At 43.6% G+C, this 25,027-nt stretch overlaps 1 protein-coding gene across 3 annotated transcripts in view; it reads right to left on the minus strand.

Annotated features, from left to right (window-relative positions):
- tay (tay bridge kinase) overlaps window positions 1-25,027 on the minus strand; it is a 624,643-nt gene that overhangs the window by 156,241 nt on the left and 443,375 nt on the right. For all 3 annotated transcript variants that reach the window (XM_083123369.1, XM_083123368.1, XM_083123367.1), the window contains one exon: window positions 16,990-17,016. In XM_083123369.1, coding sequence (XP_082979495.1) covers window positions 16,990-17,016 — 27 coding nt within the window. The remainder of the gene's footprint in view (window positions 1-16,989; window positions 17,017-25,027) is intronic.

Genomic DNA, 25,027 nt, shown 5'->3' on the forward strand with positions numbered 1-25,027 from the left:
ATTGCTGTTTACAGTGTTGGAATATTTGTACGACAGAGACAGGTGCACATATATAATCCGTGACCTTCCAGGAGCGATAGTAATCTGAGCGAGGAAAGCAGAGTTGTGGTGGACAGTGGTGGCGATTATAGGGGCGTGGGGGAACTTTTGCCCCCGCACTATGGTTTCTTAATGCTAAGCCTTGTCTATTAAGAAAGGTTTCGGCACCCAATCACCGCTCCTGGTGGTGGAGGTCCCATTAAAAGTAGTGATTTGAGAATACACTGCGGTGCGTAGTATAAGATGCAAGCAGGCTGGTTGTTGTTTCCCCTCTGGACACTGCACCCCCTCTCTCATCACATATTCTTAACACTTTGAGTGTGCGTGTGTGAATCAAGCTTGATCAGTGAAGGTCAGCGAGCACCGATTTATCCCCCCCCCCCCCAAACCTCCTAAATGTTTCCACAAAGGCCATTTGTTTTTACCCCCACACCAAACTTCTGGATAAACCTCTGCCAGCAAGCCTTCCGTACTGTGCGAACTTCTCGCCTGCACACTAAATTCCAATGCGCTTAAGTTCCGAGACAAAAAAAATACTGCGGAGGAAAGAGCTATACTTTTTACGGAACCACCCCCTGTATACAACACTGCACGGTTACTCACAGGACGAGACGTTTCCCACCACACGAAGGCGACGGACGAAGCCTCGCTCACGCCTCTTACTACGCTACGGTACCGCTGCTCGCTCTACACCTCACACGTGCATAAAAGACCGCTCTTTCACAAATACGGCGGGTTCACCAGTACCGATATAAATTATATTTCTTACTTCGTAACTTGGATTGCAGACAGACTAGGGAATACGAGGAGTGGCAGACACTAATAGTTCTCAAGGCCAGCTGAGGGTTTAGGCCCTTCCACACGCCAGTATAATTTTCAAGGGTCTGAAGGATGCGTCTTATTGTAGCACAACTTTAAGAATATTTTAATCGAGCAGGCCTCATCTCCAGGAAAATATCGACTCGCGACAAGCCCCGGCACCTACCGACCTGTTGGATGAGAATGAGTCAGGGCTAGGACTTGAAGAACCATTTCCTGACCCCTCACCACCCCCCTCAAAAAAATAGGCAATAGTTAGGCTGGAGAGTTCAATGAACTAACCGATCTCCAACGCACCGAAATGTGACTCTGAATTTAAATATTCTATCGCAGCACAACGTTTGCGTTAAACTCCTTGCATCCACTGCGAGCCATTAGTGGAAACAGTTTCGCGTCGCGACACAGATGGCAGCAGTGGAAGCATGGCACTACGGTCTGAAGAAGTTAGTGGAGGAAGTGAGCGCAAAGTTTTAATTGGCTGGCTGGAATCTCCTCACGTCGCAGCACGTTCGGCTACGTTTTACTGCCATTTGTTTCGCTACGCACGTAGGCCACCGTGATCCCCTGATGTGAATCAAGAGTTGTTTTATTTAAGTTGCTGAAATGGATGCCAGTCGTTTGAGGGAAGGGGAGGGGGGGAATATAGCATTACAAAGATTCAGCAGCCAACTCCCTTTCAATTCATGACGTCATTTCGCGCCTGTTGAGATTTCCAACCCAACAATGACGCATTAACAATGGACAGCGCACGGAGGGGGAAGTTGCTAATCTAAAGCGAAGCAGTTCCTGGTTTTCAGAGCGCCGTTTTACCAAGTAAAAGCAATTTTCAGGCCTGCAATGAAACCGTGAGACGAGAAAGGGGGGAAGGCAACGTAACGCAAAACGGGTTTATGGTTATCTGCGCCAGAGCCACATAAACAGGTTTACGATCGCGAATTTCTGCGCGCCGGAGCGGATACAGTCCGGGTTTATGACGTCACTTTGTTTTCCACTCCCGCCCCGTCTGAGGGCGCCACCGCCACTTGTCCCTGCTTTTACCTTAAAGCCCGCGTTCATGACTCATTAACGTGTACCGGAACACAGTGGTTCCATCTCGCGGCCGATTCTTTTACGACCCTCTTTCGATAGATTGCCTCGCGTGTGCTGGAGTCACTTATCGGCTTATCCGTGGCTGCAAAAACATACTTTAGGGTGCGTTCAGGCGTTGACGTTCCGGATTAAGTGTAAAGTGTCTCAAGTAGGTTTCGGTGTTACGGCTCGGGATTAAAAGTGGCAAGGAATTTCGTTCGCGGACAGTTTTTTTATGTTCTTCTGGCGTTGGAAGATGACTTTTGAGTCTGAAAGGTTTCACTGTACGTGGCTTCGCACAAGAAGCAACAGTTGTGTGTATTGTAACCCTAAGCGGAATATTAAATCCCCCGACAGGCATAAAATATTCGCTTTCTGCCGTGTAGTATTCACATTCTCAAACATCTCTTTCTGGTGTAAATAGTAAGTTTCTGTTCGCAAAAGTCCCTACTTCTGTTCACAAATAATTCCCTTTCTGTTCATAATAATTTCCTATCTGGTGTAACTGCCTATGAACATTCCCTTGTCGTTCATAAATTACATAGCCACAGAATTCCCCTTTATCTTCACCTCACTGGCCCAAAATATCTCTTTAGATCCATAGGTATGGTATTCCCTTTCCGGCGCAGAAATGCCCTCTTGCGCCTAATAATTGAATTGTGTGTTAGGAAACATGTTGATGTAAGATGCGCCGTGGTTTCCAGCGCATGCTCAAAATCATGAGTGGGAGGGGCATTCGTAGTTACGTCATACGAGGATGGTGCAGTGACGTGGTGGAAGGGAAGTCCAGATGTACGTACTACTGTTGCCAACTTAGTTTTTTGGAGCAAGGTTTGTCCCGATCACGAATCGCATCAAGTACTTATCTTTTCGTCTATTACTAAACTGTCTCAGTTGTAGTTAAATCCAGCTTTGGCTTTGCAGTCTAGCTCTTCTTGCTTCAGAGAAATAGTATCCCCGTTTTAGTATCCCCATTGTGACAACACTTGCTGATCCGGTACGCCGCAGCGGCAACAGGGCCCCTAAACAGGCATATAAATAACCCCCTAGCACACTTGGCTCCAAGTCTCTCCCCGCCCTGCTGTTCCCTTTCATTGGCGCCCTTTCCTCTTGTTGCCTCTAGAGGGTAGCAGAACGGCCTCTCTCTTCGCTTTTGTCGGCTGCAGAAAAAATGTCCTCTGCAATATACACTCAACTGCAACGCTGTCGGTTAACTTATTTAACAATGTTGTTATTTTATTGAGAAAAAAAAACTTTTTAATTTCTTTACATTTTGCTGTTACCTGCGGTAACACCGGTTACATGCACGCCACGCCTCTGGTGCGAGGAGCTGGTCGCAGATTATTTCGGTTCAACATGAACACGCAAACATTACGAAAATTGCAGCTACTTTCAAGATTCAATTCGTTATCTACAAGTCAACGGGTACTCTAACAAATCAAGAAACATGGCTTGAAAATGTACACCGACTGACAGCCTCCGTGATCAGCCTAACGGGCTACGAAGACAGAGGTCCCAGGTTCGAAACCTGGATGTATAATTAATTTCATTCATCAGTTCATCATTTGTCTCTATCGTCGGAATCAACTGAAGAGGTAGAAAAACGACGAATAGTAATTTGACGCACTAACGACAATAATTAAAGAAACAATTAGCTTCCTGCGCGTCAAGTTGCAATGCAACATAAAGAATACACACACCGCAGTCTCTCTCGCAAACCTTCTGTAAATGTTCTTAGATGTGATGTATCACTTTGCGTGATCTGTGCCTTTCGAACTGCAGTGTGTGTGAACCATAGCCACATATTGAAGAAACGACTATTCTGCGGAGGGATGGCAATACTTCCCCTCAACACGTGGTTGCTCGCAGAAAGTTTGGCGACGGAGACTTGTGGATTCTACAATTTGCTTCCCGCTTTTCATACTTTTCCATTACTTTGCTTGCGTTCCGGTTGCTTATCCAATGTCTAAATGCGAATCATACAACCCAGGCTCCTCACTGTCTCGACCTTGGATAGCAAAGCGTAAAAAAATAAATAGGTGGTTAGGAACATGCTCAGGAAAAACAATCGACAGAGGCGAACGCAACGCCTCCCGGCGGCCTTGCTCTCAATCTAACGTAGAGGGCGGAGCGAGCGGCAAAGCATCCGCAGCGCCGACTTTCATTACGGTCCTAAACACTTTGGGGGCGACTCATCATGTTCATAAACAGGTAATTTTATGAGGCGGGCAGAGGGCTCGTAACGTTGCGCTCATCGGATTGGGGGAGGAGGAACGTTACGCGGACCAATAGCGGGCCGCGATTACGGCCTGCGACGGCAGTCAAAACCACCCACGAACTAATACATAAAAAAAAAAGTCCAACCGCCCTTCGACCCACCACTTTTATGTAGATTCCGCCAGACTTTTACGCGCGCTAGAGCGAGTATGAAAGGGGGGGGGGGGCAACCCTGCTCATTAAAACCCACCGCGATAGTATCATTACCTTCCGCTAGATAGCAGCACCGCGGCGTTCCCCTTCCTTCGTCCGCGCCCAGGCGACGCAGGGGAGGTTTTGGCCAACATTATCACCGGGTCGTAACCCTCCTAATTAATAGCGACAAGAGGTGGAAGCGCTGTCTTATCAACGCTGAGCAAGATGGGATGAGCTCGCGTTTATCGACTTGTAACGCTACACTCTTCTCCCTCTTTTTCTTCGCTGGAAACGTTACATCGCCTCCCCCGCTCCGATTTATACCCGAGAAACTGAGAGTAGGGGGGGGGGGGTTCTTTTTCTTCCTCCCTGTAAAACATCGCCCATTGAGGGGTTCCTCGTAAAATTACAGACGCGGACTTTGATGGCTGCTCGCCTAAATTTAGTCGGGTTTATAATATCGTAAAAGTTAAAGAATAGACAGTAACTTTGTCGTAGAGCAGCGTAAAACGGGGCCGCGTGTCGTAATAAAAGAACGAACATAACTTCCCCTTGAAAGACCACTCGCCGTTTTAGTGCCGCAATAAACACGGCTGATACGGTCCCCAGCGGATGATAGCGCATGGAAATGATCCCAGTTACAGGCAACCATGAAGACACACTCCGGGGGCGGGGAGGGGGGGTCGGGGGAGGAGGGAAAAGCGCTACCGAGTTCAGACTCAGCGGTGGGGGGTGGGTTCGGTGAAGGAAGGGGAAGAAACCGGAGGGGAGAGGTTTAACGTTCTTGAACAGTGTTGCCAACTCATGGAGAGTAAAGATAGGGAAGTTGCAACGAGTCTAAGGCCCGGTTCACACTACCGGGTATCGCCGGTCAGGTTTGGGTCGGTACGGAAACCTGAGTAGTAGAACGTTGGCGTGAATTAAGCTCACATTTCAGGTCTACGATAAGCGGGCAGGGGATCATTAGGAGGAAAAAAAAAACTTTCCCTGGCAGGGAAAGTATATTACAACAGCAGCATCCCGATTCATTTGATTTGATATTCGTTATTTTGAGTCTCATTTCTGCCTCTTTTAGCTAATCGCACTATGATGAGTGATGGTACAATGAAATTGATGAAAGAATACGCATCCCGATTCATGATGAATAGCATTGCTTTACTTTGGGGGGGGGGGGGGATCCGCAAAACTCGACATTGTGAAAGAGGTCTAAGAAGGCATCCCGTGAGATGAGAGAACAGAGCCTGATTTTTTGGTTTCCAGATATGGGGGTTTTCAAGTGCAAGAAGCGGTGTTGCCACACGTCAGATTCTTGCATGTCTCATTCCCCACTTTCCAGATCAAGGGTCAGAAAAATAGAATTCCAACTTTGTTCTCTTATCGTGAGACCAAGACCGCTTGAACATATCCGGTTTGACCGGCTCCGACAAGAAACAGAAAGCAATAAAAATCCTTCTGGTTCATTGATTTGTTTTATCTTTCTTTCATTTTATGCCACTTTTGGCTATTCGCGAAGATAAGGATGAACACCCAGGCAGGGATTCGAACCCGGAACCACCGGCGTAGTAGCGCCAGCCACTCCGCCACGAAGTTCGGCTACAATCCTTCTGGTTTGCGTCAAGTTTTCCTCTGCCGGTTCGGGGTGCTCTTCTGAAGCTCATGCGAGGAAATACAGTGACAAGAGTCGTGCCCTTGTGGCTTCCGCTATAGTGCTAGTCTTCTAAGCAACACCAGTTCCGCATCGTTTGACACAACCTCAGAGGAAGCCGACCGGACACGTATCTTTTCTCGAGCGCTGTTGCCACGTTTACCTGCAGTGTTGTTCACTCACTGCGACGTATTACTCCCATGGTATTTATATTCTATAAACAAAATAGCAGAAAACAATAACACAACCTAGCAAAGATAACGCAATCGCAACCTCACGTTCAGTAATCTCTAATGAAACCGAATTGTCAACATCTCATTTTCTCCACGTGGAGTTGACAGGATAAGGTCAGATCTTGGACGAACACTATTGGTGGGAAAGGTTTCAGGGGAGGATTTACTGGACTCCACGTGGACCTGATATATGGGTGTAAGAGGGAAAACTGATCTTTCGGAACTCTCTTTGAAGTAAAGTGAGGTTGCTTTGAAGACTAGCATTATATCCAGATTAGTCCAGTCGACTTCTCCGGCTGCAATCTGCGCAGAGACCGGAACCGGAGAGTGTAAAGACACCAATTCGCACCAAAGATCTACCACTCGTCTGCTTGCCTTGTCGACCAAAACCGGACTAGCCACACCGGATAGTGTAGAAAGGCTCAGTCCTTCTGCGAGCTTTGTTATGTCTTTCATGGTAACAGAACGGTCGACAGAAGTTGTAGCGCTCCACAACCTTCCACGTAAGACACAAGAAAGTCGATCCAAGAGATTTTGCGCTTGAATGCATTTTAACAGCAATGGTTCTAGAGCTCTCTACACAAAATACAGGGTGTCATAAAAGATATACGCATTTCTACGTCCGGAAGGAACCCGCAGTGCCATACATTCGCGAGAAGTTCCAGGATAAGAAGCTGTTCTCCAAACTCCATTGTGACGTGGGGGCAAACTTGAGGAAAACTTGTCGAACGCATGCACTTGGCAAAGTGGTATTGAATACACCCGGCATTGCTGTGCTGGAAAACATAGAAGTTCGAGTTTCCGGTGATTGCTACATGGGAGCTACTGTAAAATTCATTATTACATTTACTATTGGCAAATCATAGATTCAGGTTTCCTAGACTAAAATTTCTGGCGATTCAAGTACCACATAACAGCGTTGCCGTAGTATAAAAACAGCAAAACTAGCAACACTGTTGCAAGAGGTCCTGAGATAGCCGGAGTAAACATAAGGCATGAAGGAGGTAGAATTTCCGTTTTGGTTGTATATGTCCGGATCGCGAAATGAGGTCTGTCGCAGTAAGCCTCTCAGCATATTAAATTTCATAGTTCCTACTAATTCTAGAGATATCGACAATCTTTTTTTTTTAGTTCACCTTATTAATATTCAAAAATATACGAACTGAAACGAGAACTAAGTCTAGTTGGAACTGCGTGCAGCTTGCAACACTGCAGCTCCTCGACCCAGCGGGAGCACACCCGACCCACCAGACCCGGACGGGAGGTTTTCGCGAGAATAAAAGGGTAGGAAAAAGGAGGCGGGGAGAAAACGTAACAGAACCCGAGAGAGCTGCGGGAAGAGGAACAAGAAAAAGTGCAAAATAAACATCGCCGAGAAAGGGAAACAAAAAACAAACGACAGTAGAATATGTATATAAAAACGGCACGAGCTTGTGTGTGTATGTGTGTGTGAGAGAGAGAGAGAGAGAGGGAGGGAGAGAGGGAGGATATGTCAAGCAAAATGAAACTCAAATACCGCTTTTAAAACAGCCACGACGTGTAAACCGGCGACCGTCGCCTCCTCTGGGGAGAGATACTTTAACGAACAAGGGAGGAAGACAGCGGCAAAATGTCCCGCTCTTTGCGCGACAACAGTATTATTGCTACAAAAGCGCGCGAGACGGGAGGGGTAGGAGTTGAAATGTAAATTCGCAAGCGACGATTGCGACGCGTTATAAAACAGAAGAGGGGAGAATCGCTTTTAATTCCTTAACCGGGCGTAAAACACGCAAAAGCACTCCGATCGCTCCATCTTCTTTTTTTAAACCCCTGGAGGTTATGCATCCACGTGCAGCATGCGAGCAGCGTGGGTCGCTTCTCTCAAGGATAACGGCTTGTTAATTTAAAAACGACCCGTAATCTTGGGAATTATTGACGCGGTGCGCACGGACAATGAAAACAAGAGGCGGGCCAGGCCCCGAAATGCATCACCTGTGGCACAGAACGCAAGAAATCCGCCAAGGGGGACCAGATCCCCACAATCATCGATCTAATAAAATCCCCCTCCCCTCCCTCCTCTCTTCTTTTCCAGGCCTCGCCTCGGGGGATTAGCAAGAAGTCCGTGAAGTTCGATGGAGGAAAACGTGATAAGAAGGACAAACAGCACTTAAACGCCAAATCCCACAAGAGTGCACCGGCGCCCTCTGCTCATTGGGAGAATAAACCTCGACCTTTCCAGAATACTCGCACGGAATGAGAAGCTGCTTAACAAGATCCTGGTTGCAGAGATTAACAGAAAGAGCCACCCACGAACATTTATTCAATTGTTTGGCTCACGTAACGAACCGCCAAGTGCTGCCACGATGGACACTCAAATTACTGACAAACGGTAAGTAACCCTTTGTACTTGGTCTGAAAATTGCTATGAACAACTTCCAGCAGTTAATCTAACGTACACTAAAAAGGTACAAGTACTGACAGTGAGGAACTAACGCTACAATTGCCGAGGTATAGGTACGTCAAAGAGACATTGGTACATTTGCTTTGACGTGAACCAAAAATCCAATGGCACCCTTGCTATATTACAATACGATTAGTGTTGCCCACGGGACGAGAGGGGACAGGCTTTTAAAAATTCGAGACGAAACGAGATTGATCATGTGTTCCGAGACATACGAATATTTTCGAGACGAGGCAGCATTTCCACGAGACGAGACAGGCCAAAGTCTCGTCTCGTGGGCAACACTAAATACGATTGCACAGTCATGTAACGGTACAATTGGCGACCTCTGTGGCGGAGTGGTTAGCACACCGCGCTACAGTCACAAGGTCGAGGAGCATTTAAGGCAGTTCCACATACTTGGGGGGGAAGTGGGTGACCGATGGTGACAGCATGGGTCCCGGGTTCGAATCCCGGCCTGGGCATGTGTGTTCTATGTGAGTGTCCCTTCATCAGTTTCTTCATATCATCACTCATCCTCATCTTCGCGATTAGCCAAAAGTGGCAGAAAAGAGAAGTAAAATAAACCAAACCAATGAATCAATCTACTGTACAATTACTGAGAAATGAAGTAAATGGCTAACGCTACAAATGCTGAGACGTAACAATAACCGTGACATATAAACCAAAATTATCGCTACAATTGCTGAGACATTAGCGAATAGCCAACGACACAATTGCAAACTCAAAAAGAAACTACAATTTTGTAGGCATGTTGCAAAGAGCCCACGGTACAACAGTTGTGACGTCCATCAAAAACAAAAACCAACCACAGACAATATACGGAGTTTTGCGGGAGGGGAGAGAGGAGAAAAATGTAGAGAACGCACCTTGACTGCAACTCTGTACCTAATTAAAGCAACCCAGGAGGCTGGCGCGGAAGATCACATAATGCCATGCTGAAGGATTGGAGGCAAATGGTTGTTATTAAAGCCGGCTCAGCCACGGGGTTAAGTTGATCCCGATATCCACCCATGTTTCAGGATGATGGGTGTTCCCTAAACGGAGGCAATCTTTCTCTTGCCAGCCCTACTTCATTTGGGAAGGCTTACTCGAGCAGTGTGGCTACCTTAGAGTACAACCTTACAGTAGAAAAGCAACGATATTGCCACACCATTCATGATGCAGTAAACTGACAAGACTTAAAAACAACGCAACGTGTCCAACGCCCAAACTTCCTAAGAACTAGTTTAGTATAGTTCCTACGGTACTCTGAGAGTTCCAATTGCTTGGTTAATATAAAAGAGGCTATCCAAGTTCCTAGGCCTCCGTCTGAAAATCTGTATGGCTCCATATCCATTGAGAGTCTTGCTGGTACGCGGGGTGAGATGCAAGCATAGATGCTTTCATGTTCTCTAGAATCTTTAGTACTTAATTGCTAAGGACCTAAAATCTACTTACTCTGGAAGACTTCCACGTAGCAGCAGGTTACCCACCCGGGACGAGCTCTACGCATCGGCAGGTTACCCACCCGGGACGAGCTCTACGCATCGGCAGGTTACCCACCCGGGACGAGCTCTACGCATCGGCAGGTTACCCACCCGGGACGAGCTCTACGCATCGGCAGGTTACCCACCCAGGACGAGCTCTACGAATGGGCAGGTTACCCACCCGGGACGAGCTCCACGCATGGTCAGGTTACCCAGCCAGGACAAACACTCCGGAGCAGCAGGTTACCGACTCTTTAGGAGCTCTCTGTAGCAACTACTTATTCTGCAAGAACTCGTGGTGGCTGCTACTAATTCAAAAGGAGGTCTAGGTAGCAGCCATTTTCTCCATAAAGTGACTTCTGAAATTGAAACACTTTTATATCTCTCACTAGATAGAGTATTAGTTCCATTTAGTTTCACTCAAGTACCACTACCACACACCATGAGACGGAGGTCCACACCAGACGCATCTGCAAAGATGTAAGGAAACCTTCCGCTTCTTCTACCCCTCCCCTTCTGGAATGGATCAATCCAATAACGGCGGGGATTTTTCACGCACACTTTCCCTTTGCTCCTTATTGTGAGAAGTGCCAACACTGAGGAGATTTTGGGAGGGAGAAGGAGAAAGGCGGATGATCCAGACTGCGAATCACGTCCCGTCCCCCCCCCCCCCTACACACTTTGCGTTCAAGCCACGTCAACGCCGGAAAATAAGATCGTGCGCCGAAAAACGCATTAGGAGACAAGGCATCGCCTTTTGAATGTCAAACGAAATCTCGAAAAGCGAGGCGACGCTAAAATTTGATTTAATGTGATACACCGAGGGGCCGTGGAAGGAGGAAAAGGGGAGACTAACGATCACCCACTGCTTCGGAGCTTTAAAAAAAGCGCCATGAACTCCCCACATCCGTCACGAAAGGAAGAAACTGGGAGGGGGAAAAAAGATGGAGAGAAAAGGAAGCAAATCCAATATTGGCCCCGCCGAGGAAGCCGACAAAGCGAACGGGACCTTCCTTCAAATTAAGCGGTGATAAGATCACAGCGAGCTGAAATAAATAGCATGTACCTGCGCCGTAAAGGGAGTCTGAAGATCTTCGAAGAGACGCTACTTGCTCAGAATGAACAGCATCTAGTCACTCATTGATTTTAGGTTCCAATAATACGCTTACATTTTCACTGTCACTTCTTCCAGTATGTCATGAATCCGGTTCATCTACAATGCTAGAAAGTACAGCTGATGGTAGGAAGCAAGCGATAGTTTCAACCAAGATTCTACAAGTACGATACGTTGTTGATTCAGGCAGCAGCTACCGTAAGCAAAATTCATCAGTGGTCGACAAGTAGAAGTTGCTTAACGTAGTTCATTGTGGTAGCAGCTCCTGTAAATAGGAATTTTATCAACAATCTACACCCAGCAGCTGCTTTTTCTGGTTGATTCAGATCGCAAAGAGACTTCTTATCAAGTAGAAACTGGTTTATCTGGTTCATCCACGCAGAGTAGAGATTTTAACAGTGAAGATCCCTTATCTCGTCGATTCAAGCAGCAGTTAACTTTAACCAGTTTCCTTATCAGGTGTCTACGAACCGAAGCTACTTTATATACTTGATTAGATAGTAGCTAGTGTAAACAGCGACTTGATCCGTGGTTTATCTCGTTCATTTATACAGGTCGTTTATCAGAGATGTACATGTAAAGGGTCTACCAATTTGAACGTGTGTTGTGGCAACACTGACTGAAATGACGAGATTGAACTGTGATATCTGTGTGCAGTAGTCTGTGGCAAGTTATCATGGAGAGATACACAATGCAAGAACGCATAGAAATTATTCGAATTTACGACTATCAAAATTCGTGTTCAGTTCGACAGACATTTCGTGCACTGAGAGGAATTTATGGTCAACATAATCGACCGACAGAACACCATAACTGTAGGATTTGGGCAGATGCATTTCCGCAAGTGATTCTGGGCGTACCCCTTCATCCTGAGAAAATGACTGTGTGGTGTGGTTTTTGGGCCAATGGCGTGATCTGGCCTTATTTTTTTTTAGGACCAACATGGAAATCACGTGACTGTCAATGGGGAGCGATACAGGAATACGGTGGTGCAGTTTTTGTGGCCTAAACTGGCAAATCTTCACATCAACGATGTGTTTTTCCAACAGGACGGTGCAACTTGCAACACAGCTAGCCAAACAATGGAATTATTGCAGGAAAAGTTCCCCGGGCGAGTTCTGTCCAGAAAGGGTGATGTGAACTGGCCACCAAGATCATGTGATCTAACCCCCTTGGATTATTTTCTATGGGGTTATGTCAAATATAAGGTCTATGAGAATAAGCCACGCACAGTTCGTGACCTGAAACGGAACACTGAACGAACCATTGAGGCTATGCCGCTCAATATGTGTGCAGACGTGAGGGAAAATTGGACATTCACAATCCATTCCACCCACCGAAGCAGAGGAGGACATTTGAACGGCATATTGTTCAAAACTTAATGCCATTGTTTGCTCTTCAAAATAAAAATAAAAAATCATTATCACTTGTGGTTTTCATTCTATCTAATTTTAAAAGTTCTGACGTTCAAATTGGTAGACCCTATACTAGCTGTTTTACTTGACTGATTCAGGCAGCAGCTACTTTAAACCACGGTGGATTGATTTATATTAGTTACGTTCATTTCAATGGCGACTAAAATCACTTTAAATAAATAATTTATAGAATAATGTACATAAGGATTTTGTAGATATCACAATCACTTTTGGTGAAAGTACATTAATCTTGTAATCATTTAATGGTGTTTATTGGGCTCTAAGACAGGAAAAGAAAGGAAACAACATATATGTGTGAAGCTCATACGAAAAGAAATGTAATATGCAAACTGCAAACATACGTACATTTCTCTTGAAATAAACTTCAATAATTTTTATGGGCAAAGATAGCAAGCATTTTGTGTAGAAAAATATAATAATCATGTTAAACCGTAAATAGTGTCATTATTATTAAACTGTAAAAAAATGGCAGCTGATATTTTGCAAAATATCATTAAGGACATTGCCAAAATTCAGCTACAAAGACTATAAAAATATTTTAAGGTACAATTATATAGTACATCCAGAATGTTTTATTTTCACTGGAAGAAAAGTTACTGAAATTATTATAGTTTCACTAACACACTCAACAAACATTTCCATAGTGGGTTCATATACCGGGTGGTCCATTTATAATGATAGTATGGAATATCGCATGCAGAATGCATCCAATCGTAAAGTTGCACAGAATAAAAGTTTGATACTACTGAGGGGGTAAGTCAATGCCACAAAAATATCGTCGCCACAACCCACCCCTTAGGGGGGGGGGGGTAAATTTGAAATTTCAAATGGAACATCCCCATTTGTTTTACATATTTGGATTCCGTGTTGAGAAAGAATAATTTTTTGTTTGAAAAATTTTGTAAAAAAATTGCAAACTTCGAACATTTATAAACATTTGGTAGTTTCAGATTCATTTTGTTCCCTTTATGTAATAACGGTTTTAGTTTCCGTTGAGAACATTGCATAAACGAGTTTTATTCAAAAAATTTGTGCAAAAAATTCGGCAAAAGAAAATTGTTTGCAATTTATGTTTTTGTGTAACAATAAATAATATTAATTTGTTCCAACTCTTTGGTTTCAAGGAACAATTTCATATGAACAACAATACTCACTACTCCATTCAGGCTCGAGCCATATTGGACACAAAGTTTCCTGGTCGATGGAGGACCCGTTTCTTGGCCAGTTCGTTCACCCGATCTCACGTCGACTGATTTCTGCCTTTGGGGACTACTTAAAGAAAAGTGCTACCACGAAGTTCCAACAACGCCAGAAAACATGAGGCAACGAATTATTGATTCTTGTGCCTCTATCACTCCTGACATTTTGGGACGAACAGTGTGGAGCTTCATACAGTGTGTTTTGAAATGCATTGAAGAGAACGGTCATCATTTTGAACATTTGCTCCTTTAAACATTTGTTTGTGTACCTCAAATGATAACTAATTTGTAGTAACATATTTAATTTTGTTGTTCATATGAAATTGTTCCTTGAAACCAAAGAGTTGGAACAAATTAATATTATTTATTGTTACACAAAAACATAAATTGCAAACAATTTTCTCTTGCCGAATTTTTTGCACAAATTTTTTGAATAAAACTCGTTTATGCAATGTTCTCAACGGAAACTAAAACCGTTATTACATAAAGGGAACAAAATGAATCTGAAACTACCAAATGTTTATAAATGTTCGAAGTTTGCAATTTTTTTACAAAATTTTTCAAACAAAAAATTATTCTTTCTCAACACGGAATCCAAATATGTAAAACAAATGGGGATGTTCCATTTGAAATTTACCCCCCGCCCCCCCTAAGGGATGGGTGGTGGCGACGATATTTTTGTGGCATTGACTTACCCCCTCAATAGTATCGAACTTTTATTCTGTGCAATTTTTCGATTGGATGCATTCTGCATGCGATATTCCATACTATCATTATAAATGGACCACCCGGTATAAAGTTTGAGAAACAGAAAAATGTATATTTACATATATTTTTTATTTACTTCAGTCAAACTGTTCAAATATTTTTACAAGGGCGTTTACTAGAAAAAGCCTTTCTATAAAAACCATATCTATATGTATAGTGCCAATAACCGTGCAAGCAATTTTAAGCGTGGTTTTTAAACAAAGAAAATAAATAAAAAAATCCGATTTAAATAAAAATAATAATCATGATTTTGATCCAACCTGCTTTAAACTATGACTTCTTGCTGATTTAACAAGTATAACCTAGTTTATATGATTGATTCAGGCATAAGCTAATGTAAAGAGTGACTTTGTCGGTGATCTATAAGTGAAAGTTACTTTTATCTGGTTGGTGAGTAGCTAATGTAAGCAGTGACTTCAATGGTGATCTACACGTAAAAGCTGTTTTAGGTAGCTAGTGTAAACAGACTTTATCGGCGATCTGCAAGTAGAAGCTGATTTATCCAGTTGACTCGAGCGTACGTGGGCATTTGCCGTTGAAAGTTTCTAGCAACTTGTGTACCTGCGAGTACCTCAAAATGCCCCAGTCAGCATCCGATTTCTTGCAGTCCTCCGTGCACGAGCAAGCAAGGTTCTCCTTTCGAACGCTGTCAGGTTCGCCGGAAAATGATGGGCGGAGATGGAACTCGGAGGGAAGGGATGCTGGGCGCCTTGGTAGCCATGGGAACGGGGCAACCAATCAGTCACTTGGGCCGGAGACAACTCAATTACATATAGATGTGGCGCCGAGGGACAAGCGCTCAATTTGCTGATGATGGCTCGAGACTTCCCTCTTAAAACAATTTGCAAGAGGAGGGGGGTGGAGGAGGGTAGAGTGAGAGGGGGAGAGAATCGAGAGGATGAAATGGTCCGGAGATGCTGGGAAGATGGAATGTTGGGGGAACAGAGGTCCTGGCGGGATATTTACACTAAGTGAATGACCACCCGAACCAAACGCATTAAAGGACGCAACCTTTTTTTCTACCGGATAAACGATTCTTTCCAGCGTGCATCGTGTATAGAAAAAAAACGTAATGTGACGCATGAACAAGCAGGGTAGCCATCTTTCAATAGCGTTCACCAACCTTGGAGGTTTCTTCAATTTTGCTGTACCAACCAAATAGTACGTTTTTCATGGTAAGCGGTACCTTTGCGACATTTTTCTTATTGGTTCCGTTAATTTTACTACTGAGCATGATACTTACTTTCTGTACGTACCAAGAACTTTTTTCATTCGATTATAAGAGGTACAAAACGAAAACACTGCTTCCTTTCTTGGTATTCGAACTGCAAACGAAATGTTTTCGGCCAAAATCCATCGCGCATCTTCCCCTCCACGCTCGGGTAAGATCCACAGGACGCGCGGTTCTGCGCAGCTCCTTTTGCCTGTGGTCCCGCTATACTGTAGGCCCAGTCGCTAACAGGACTTTCCCCTTAGAAATCCCAGACCAAAATCTACCCAACAAGCCAAACATCCTTGCATGTAGCCCGGAAGAGAAGGACCTGGGTAAAAATGCTAACTGGCTATTTCCATATAAAGCTCAGTCATAAATGGATTTCTTTCCGGTACAAAACCTGCCCGCCGGGAGGAAAGGGGCGCTGTTCGCATCGCCCAACATCTGCACCATCGTTCTTCATCGCATCCCACGTGTGCTACCAGAAGAGAGAGCGGGTGGGGGTGGGGTGCTGGAGAAAATTCAATTTCCCCGCTCGACGTGGGAAACGAAATTTTCTGTACCGCGGGTACCTCGTTTAGACAAATCATTTAGGGCTGTTATTGGTTTATCACATCCCGCCCGAGGTATCTCCTGCACTCCTCTCCTTCCCTCCATGATCGCTCGTATCCCCCCCAGCGCGTGGAATGCCCAGCAGGGTGGCGATTCGACATGGAAAAAACCTAGAAATTTGAATACATGGATCGCTAGCTAGTATAAAGTCATCACGTAGGCTGTATTCAGTTATCTCACACAAGACGAGAGGCGGGAATGCAATACGTCTCATGGATGCGCGGAGTCAAGGACATTGCTTTCATTCGTTATCTTTCTTTTTTTAAGGAAAAGCCTGTCTCTTTTTGTCACCGAGATTGCAATTCTTATAGTTAAAGTAGAAAAAAGAGATCTTATAACTAGAACCAATTGCATCTTCTCATCGCGAACACATCCTAGAGATTCTTCTGAACTTGCCGCTAAGATTAGCCTAGCCTACTCTGACCCTCTCGTGGACAGCATTTGCGCAAAACGTAAATGAGGGAAATAAAAGCTAGCAATATTTCTCCAAAGAGAAAACAGAAAATGAATGACGTCACTTACCTTATCGTCCTCACTCTCACTATCACACTGCAAAGAAAAGAGAAGAAATATCAGCACCCTTTTCAACAAAGAACAATACAAATGCATAACAAACAAACATGAGAATTGTCGATACTGGTATACAAAATTATTGATTACAAAAGCAACACAGACCTTATTCATGAAATTTTACAGCAGCCAGTTGAATGAAAGGCTTCTGGATTAAAAGGACGGCATCCGCGTATCAAAATTTTATGGTGACGATTTGAGTTAATGAATTAGCATCTCTACAATCATTAATTAGCTATTACGAACAATTTCCAGCTAATCCAACTTGTTACCAAATAAACACGTAGTTGGAAAAGGTATGCAGGAAAGTTCAATTTTAGTTGAAAAATTAAAAACCCTTCGGAAATGAACCATGGTCGTTCTCTTTTCTCATAAAATTCTGTCTCTTACTTTTTCCGCCTGAGATTCGTTTGAGCCTCTTTACTCTCTGACATTTCCATCATATTATTATTGATTGCACTTTTTCATAATCTGGGAAGCTATTTGCTCAGTTGCGGGGGTTCCTCTCCCCCCTTCTCACGAAGGCGGCGAATGAAAGAGCAATTTCTTTCTGCAGGGGGTGAAAGGACTTTTATTGCGCCGTTTGAACGATCCTACATAAACCCTCCCGCTGGAAAGAATATGAATAATTAATTTGAAGGAAAAAATTGCAGAATGGTTCTTTTCTGAAGTACTTTCAGGCGCAGTATGCTCTTATTAAGCAAGACTAAACTTGTTATCGACATGTCGGAGCGCGATGTTTACAAAAACCTCGGTGAATGCTTCGAACAGGTCGGTTAGGTGTTCGTCTTCAATGCAGGAGATCCAGTATCGATTCCGTACTCGTCTTTTCCGAGGGGTGGAACGCAGATGGATTAGATTTTTACACTATTTCTGAGGATTTTTTTTAAGTTTCTCCTTACCTTTATAATGGGTTGCGTTTGTCCTTTGCAGGTTCCTTTACAATCTTAAGTTTTATACAAGAGGACTTTCTTTCTTTCTTTGAAGGGCGAAAAGAGGGGGGGGAGGGCGGACTCCCGAAGTAAGCCCGCCTCCGCTGCGTACATTCGACGGTATGCGTTTAAGTCCTGGTGCCTTTAAATAAAGCCGGATGTCAGTTGTTTGAATTTAATCGCTTCCCTCGCCGTTATATTGTCATTTATTTATTTATTATTTATAATATACAAATATACAGAGCATTCCCTGACATTCGCTACGAGAGTCGGCGGCAAGCTGCCCGGCATCGGCGCTTGTCTTTCCCGGTGAACAGGTCCGCGACAGTCACTTATATTAAACCTCGTATAAAAATTTAGAGTAACAGGGTCAGTTCTGAATAAAAGTGGAAAGAAAAATGGGGAAATAAAGTATACAAAGACAATCCGCACACCCCGTGAGTTAAAAGAGAGTATTGTATGAGAATTACAGTAGACGAACTTGCACGTGTAAATGCCAATTTCCTTCGGAGATGCCAGGAATGTGTTGCAGCAGAGGGACATCATTTTCAACACCTTCTTTAGTCAAGATTAGTAAAGAATATGAAAACTGTAATTTTAATAGCCGACTCTAGCGACTGTCGCTGACCCGTTCACCGGGAAAGACAAGCGTTGATGCCGGGCAGCTTGCCGCCGAGTCTCGTAGCGAATGTCATTGAATGCTCTGTATATAGCTAATATACAAACAAACAACATATAAAAGCTTCAAAGGTGTAGACCCATTCTTGTTCGTGAGTTTATTAGTCTAAATATATTGAGATTATGGTGTGCAAAAATTATCACATGTGCCGACGCACCCAAATATTTAATTCACTCGTTCATTCTTCTCGTTCAACACTTCGGTAAACTAGGTGGCCAAATGCAGGAACGAGCAGGTGCACCACTGCAGACTCTGTTAAGCACTTCTGATGCCAAGCAGCCTGACAGACAAAACAGCCAAGATCAGACAAAGGGAAGCAGCAAGAATACGCAATACCTGCCGTGAATGTAATCCAGTCTACTAGGAGTTAATGACTGGGTGAAAGGAGCGCAAGAGGAGGAGGAGGAAAAAATAACAAAAAATAAATGCAAGGGAAAACGACCGACCTTGGCTCCCAGACCGTTCCACGGCATCCCAAGGTCATCCGGTTTCCTCCTCGCTCGCTGCTCCTTTCTCGATTCTTTAGTTGACCGCCCAACCTCTCATCTCTCCCATAAAAACAACGGAGGTAAGTGAAGAGCTGCCAGCCTCCGAAGACAAATGTTAACTCTTTCGCAACTATTGGTGCTTGTATTTTCTTATGTTTGCGTCGCCTTTCCTACAACATCGGCTAATCGTGGCTGTGAGGATGTAATATGCGATTACTACGGCATATATATCTATGCCACCTAAAAATTACCAAAACACGAAAATAATTTATGAAATGTGGCATTTTAAATTATCAAAATTTCTGAAAATACCGTTATTTCTTTTAATTTAATTGTAACAAATATTGGTCGAAATATGCCTAAAATTAAAATTTTCATAAAAATATGCATTTATAAGTCTAATAAAACCAGAATCCTAATTTTCTGAATGTTAGTGACAATTAATTGTTCTTTGTTAGCATACAATGTTAATTGCACCACTGTGTAGTACTTTAAACTATACTTATTCTACCTCTACGTTTTGAGAGAGCACCTCTCCTCTCGTCTTCAGGTGGACCAATTCCTCTTGTAGTAAAATCACAGGTCCATCGTAGGTCAGATCCCCACCACCGACAAAAATAAATTTGTTCATCTGAAAACGAGAGGATGTGTGCTCTATCGAAACGCACTGTTGGAATAAGTATGGTTAAAGCACTACACAGTGGATAATGTCCGATTAACATTCCAAGCAGAATCATAATGTTCACAAAGGCTAGAAAAGAGTTTCAGTTAACAAACTAGAAAAACAGGTCTGGTGTGTATTCCGCCATGCTATAGACACACATCGGAGGTGTGGAGAAGGGTTCCACAGATTCTCGATTTCGGCCACACTGATCAGCACCACGCTGCAGCGGCCTTTAGCCCCCACCCCCTTCCAGTGCTCATTGATAGACTGGGTGAGCCCCAAAGTCAGACTATGCAGGTATATTGCCGGGAAAATTCCCTCGCCTGACAACGCCAATCCCGGGAATCGAACCCGGGTCTGTAGCGTGGGTGTCAGGCGATTGGACCATCGTGGCTCTAAATTTCGGTGGCGAGATCATGTGTCGATTGTCCGACACCAAAGTAACCTCACGGCTATTGGTCACCCTCAACATGAAGGGGTTAGTTTATAACGAAAGAAGCAGGTTAACCACGTTCTGGCGATGGGCAACTGGTGTGACGTGTCGGGGGGGGGGGGGCTGAAATTTGTTTCGTGAAAATATTGCCAAAAACTAAGCAACACTACATATATAATTTTGCTACATAAACAGTGCATAGGTACGTAAAACTACTACGAAATGTATGCAACATATATGTGAATACTCGAAATCAAATAGTTCAATTCAACAACTTTCAGGAAGGCAAATCAATTCATATACTTAGTATATTAAGCTATTACTTTATAGCGGTTTTCGTGCTTGCAAGTGCTAAGCTGATTTGGTGTATTCTGATAAATGATTCTGTATAAAATTTCTCCTATACATTTTGTAGAATCCACATACAGATTGCATTTGTGACATCTACAATTCTAAATATATCACATTTATAGAGGGAAAACTACTACATTCATACATGAAGACAGCCACAAATGGAATCATCACGAGGAATCCCTGCATTTGCTTCTGAACATTTTCTTCAGAATAGAAGGTTTGAGTTCCCGTGCAGTGTTTCCAGCTCAGCTACAAATTTGTGGGAAAGTTACATGTAGGATATTTTTTTAATCGATCAAAATTATATTTCGGGGGCCAGAGTTACGACTGGTAAGGCCAGGGCCCTTCCCCTAACGACGTCCCTGGTGCCGGGTTCGAATCCCAGCCTGGCATGTATGTTATTGTGAGTGTCCCTTCATCGATTTAATTATATCATCACATCCTCATCTTGGCGATTAGCCAAAGTGACAGAAATGCGAAGTAAAATAAACCAAATCAAATCTTCAACTGGCAGCCTTCGCCAATTCAAGAGCCTGCAAGTTTTTGAAGCCGGTGGTAGACAGAAAATGAGCATCATGATCCAGTCATAGGGATGCGAATGAAAAGAGCTCTGTGGGGAAAGGGAAACAATAAAAGCGGAATGCCGAGATTTGCTGGGGACAAATCCTGGAGGACCAGTTACTCCAGCGTCCTGCAACATAATTTCCCGGCGCGTCACACTTTGCAAACACCCGCGTCTCCGACCCCAATCCTCTCGGGTGAGATAAAAGTAAGGCAAGTTCCCCAGACGGCTACAGAAAAGCTTCCCTGCCGTGGGTGGCTGCGTTTCTTCCCTCATCCGTTTCATCCCCGTCTATCACAAGCCGCGGAACTTCATGCAGCATACATTTTCTTAATGCTGTCAAAAAAAAAAAAAAAAAAAAAAGGCTGCGGCAATTGATGTCTTATGATATTCCTAAAACAGAAAGATTCAAGAATTCGCTATTATTTAGAATGTCCTTTGCATACAACAAAATATCTATATTGCAATCTAATCTTGATTTTAGTATCTCAATCAATGAGTACAAAAAAATATTAAGACAAGTGTTTACAATATAAATTATAAGATTTGGTGATATACTTAGCAATATATCACTGCATATAAATAAAAATGACATTTTTTTTTTTGTTTTTTTGGTCTTGTTCTGTATTGTTTTGGGTGAAGCGCTTCTAAATTGCAAATTTGGTGTTATATGATTCTATAGTATAGTTTAGTAATTTATATTACATTATATTTGTGTATGTGTTCTACCTGTGTTATGTCTCACGAGAAGAACGTGCCGAACAGTTAAAACAACATTACGGACACGACACAGAGATTTGAACGCGCGTCGAGACCTATATATAGGTCTCCCTTATCGCACAACGCTAGGACAACCTTGTGTTCTGACGTCCCGGAAAATGCTTTTATTGTTACGCTAAATGACTAAGTTCTTGGGTTAGGCTAGCTAGGTTTAGTTCTCTTAGCAGAAATAATACATTTACAGGGTACTTTCTCTAAGATAACCAAACCTAACAACGTAGGCATTCCTCGTCTGACGTCAGAACGCAAGGTTGTCCTAGCGCTGTGCGATAAGGGAGACCCCTCTCATTTATATCATTTTGTTATATCAATTTTTACCCTCCTGTGTCTTATGAGCCCCCCCCCCCCAGAGAAACACTTACACTTATTGATTGATTGATAGAAGTAACATTGTTGGGTGCGTACCCTTCAATATATACGGGGAAACTGCCCCTTATCACAAATTCTTATTTGCAATTTGAAACAAGGGGTGGAAGAATCCTCTTGAGAAAGGTTAACGGACCTGCACAGCACAAACACAACACATTAACACGCAAGAATAAACTTCAAAACTAGCTGAAGTAAAAAGCTAGAAACATTCGTTAAAAAATGTCATCTCCTAACAGAGATGAGAAACAGTTGCGAAGATGAAAACTGTCCGAGGAAAGCAAAGTCCGCACATTCAACAAGAACATGCCGAACACTGAAAACGACATCACAGACATAACGCACTCGAGGGCCAAGCCCTGCAGCAAGTGACCATGGGGTGAGCCTCTCTATTTCTTCAGTAGCTCACTTTTCTTTATTCTCTTGCTTCAACTTTTCTATACTTTTTATCTTCATATTTTTCCTTATACAACTTACAGCTCTCTCTCTTAACGTGGATAACAGTCTTTGGACATTTCCAGTATCCACAAGAAAATAGGTATGATGTAGTATTCTTATGCTTTCAAAGTATTTACGGGAGCGGGCCACCCGGGTCCACATTCATCGACTTGTTGCGACGGTCGGTCACCCTGAATTTCGTTGCATGATTTTCACGATACGATGCCTACAATCCACACGGAGAAGCTTACAGATGGACGCATCCCCTTTACGTTCACCCTTCACTCAGGGTGAAAAGAGGGTGCGTTCACCCCTGCACGGAATGGACATCACTACTTCATCCTGTTCTCTCTCTCTCTCTCTCTCTCTCTCTCTCAGTCTGTCTGTAACGTCTGTCGGCAATGCTTTGTCGTCTAGCCTCATCTTTTATCGCCCAACCTCCTCGCTTCATATCTTCCCTCTCTTCGCCCTTGATACGTTTCTCCACCTGCTGGAAAGCGCTTCTTGCAAGTACAAGGGAAGTCAAAAATTTAAATTTGCCAATGCACATTTTTCGTTATATTCCAGATAGACAGCTGCTTCTTGGTTGAGGAAGTTTATAACTTCACGTCTACATGGTAGCCATTTTCAGTTCCACATATATCCGGAACAATTCATATTCAAAATGGCACGCACTGTGTGTGTGGACACAAGGAGAGGTGCGAGCAGTTATTCGTTTGTTTGTTTTTATGGCCAAAAGGGACATCACCAAGAGAATGAACTGCAAGCAGCTCTTTATGGTCCAAGCGCGATGAATGTGCAGGATGTGCGTAAGTGGTGTCGGGGTTCGGTGGTGGTCGCGTGAGTGTGAAAGATGAGGAAAGGAGCGGACGTCCTTCCACGTCAGAAGATGTGGTCCCTGCAATTGAGGCGGGCTAATCGACGAACGTCACTTAAAAGAGTTGGAAGGACAGTTTAATCTCTCACATGGAACAATATGGGACATTGTTCACGAACGTTTAAGCTTGATTCACATCTACGCTCAAGTAACGCTCAGATCACTCTCCCCTCACGTTGCGGTCAAATATTGTTGAATGATTTTTAAATAGAGGCGTTCGCACCTGGCGCTCCGGTCAAGGTTCGTTCCGATTGCGCTCAGCTCGGGGTCCGGTCACGATCGGGTGGAAAGAATATTTGACCGGAGCGTGAGGAGGCGGAGCTTGACTTTGCCGAAGCTTGATCGTTGACGTGAACATCTGTATCGCTCAATCCACGGTTCAGTATCAGTTTTCAGCCCCGTTGCAGAGGATACGGAACCTAGTTACGTGCGCAGAAGATGAGAGGTCAGAAGTCAAAGACCTATTGAAACACAGAGAAAGGCGCAAAAAAATCCCAAAACATTTTCCTCTCAATTCTGTTTGTAAAAAAACTGTCAAAATATGCGATTTAATAAACCAGAGTAAAAGAAATTTAAGAAAAAACTGACCGAAACAACCAAATTACAATACCAATGAAAAACTTCAATAGGGGACTATCCACTAATATGATCCATGAGCACTAGTTGTAATGACCTTTCTTGCATGAATTAAAATCCTTAAATCAAAAAACTAACCTGTTCACGGTCATATTTTTTCGGACAACAAAATTGTCATTTGTGTGTGTGTGTGTGTGTGCAAAGAGAAAATGAGGTATTGGTCAACCCTCTGTCAAGGGAAAAATCATTGTTGATATCTAGACGAACTTGTTCTTCCTTTACGGAATACTAAACAAAATTATTCCTTTTTTTTAGTCGAGGAAGACGACTTTTCACACGATGTGCATAACAATCGGGTCCTTGAAACTAGGCTTAGAACCTGATGTTTATCTGTCACGTGTAGTGTCGGAAACTTTCTGATAAAAGAAATGGTCAACAATGTCGATATAAAACGATGAGGCGGAAAATGTTCATGCCAAACCTACATCGACAAGGTAGTGTTTACCACTGTTAACATTTACAGTTTTGCACATTGTAGCTGCAAATAAACGTTTGCCGATTTCAAACCGAGAGTATATCAATAAACAGTATTACACTCGTATTTTAATAGCAGACCTCCTTGGCCGAGTGGTCCCGGGATCGAATCCAGCCTGGGCATGAGTGTTTGTGTCTATTCATATATTTCATGATATCGTCACTCATCCTCATCTTTGATGGCCGCGGTGGCTCAGTCGGTAACGCGTCTGACTACCATGCTAAAGGTCGATCCCCGGCTGGTTCAAATCCGGGAACTTTTCTAATGGAAGCGGCCCCGGCGCCCACCCAGCGTCGAATGACGTGG

This window comes from Lepisma saccharinum, chromosome 6 (genome assembly GCF_977018435.1).
Source record: "Lepisma saccharinum chromosome 6, izLepSacc3.1, whole genome shotgun sequence".
Taxonomy (NCBI): domain Eukaryota; kingdom Metazoa; phylum Arthropoda; class Insecta; order Zygentoma; family Lepismatidae; genus Lepisma; species Lepisma saccharinum.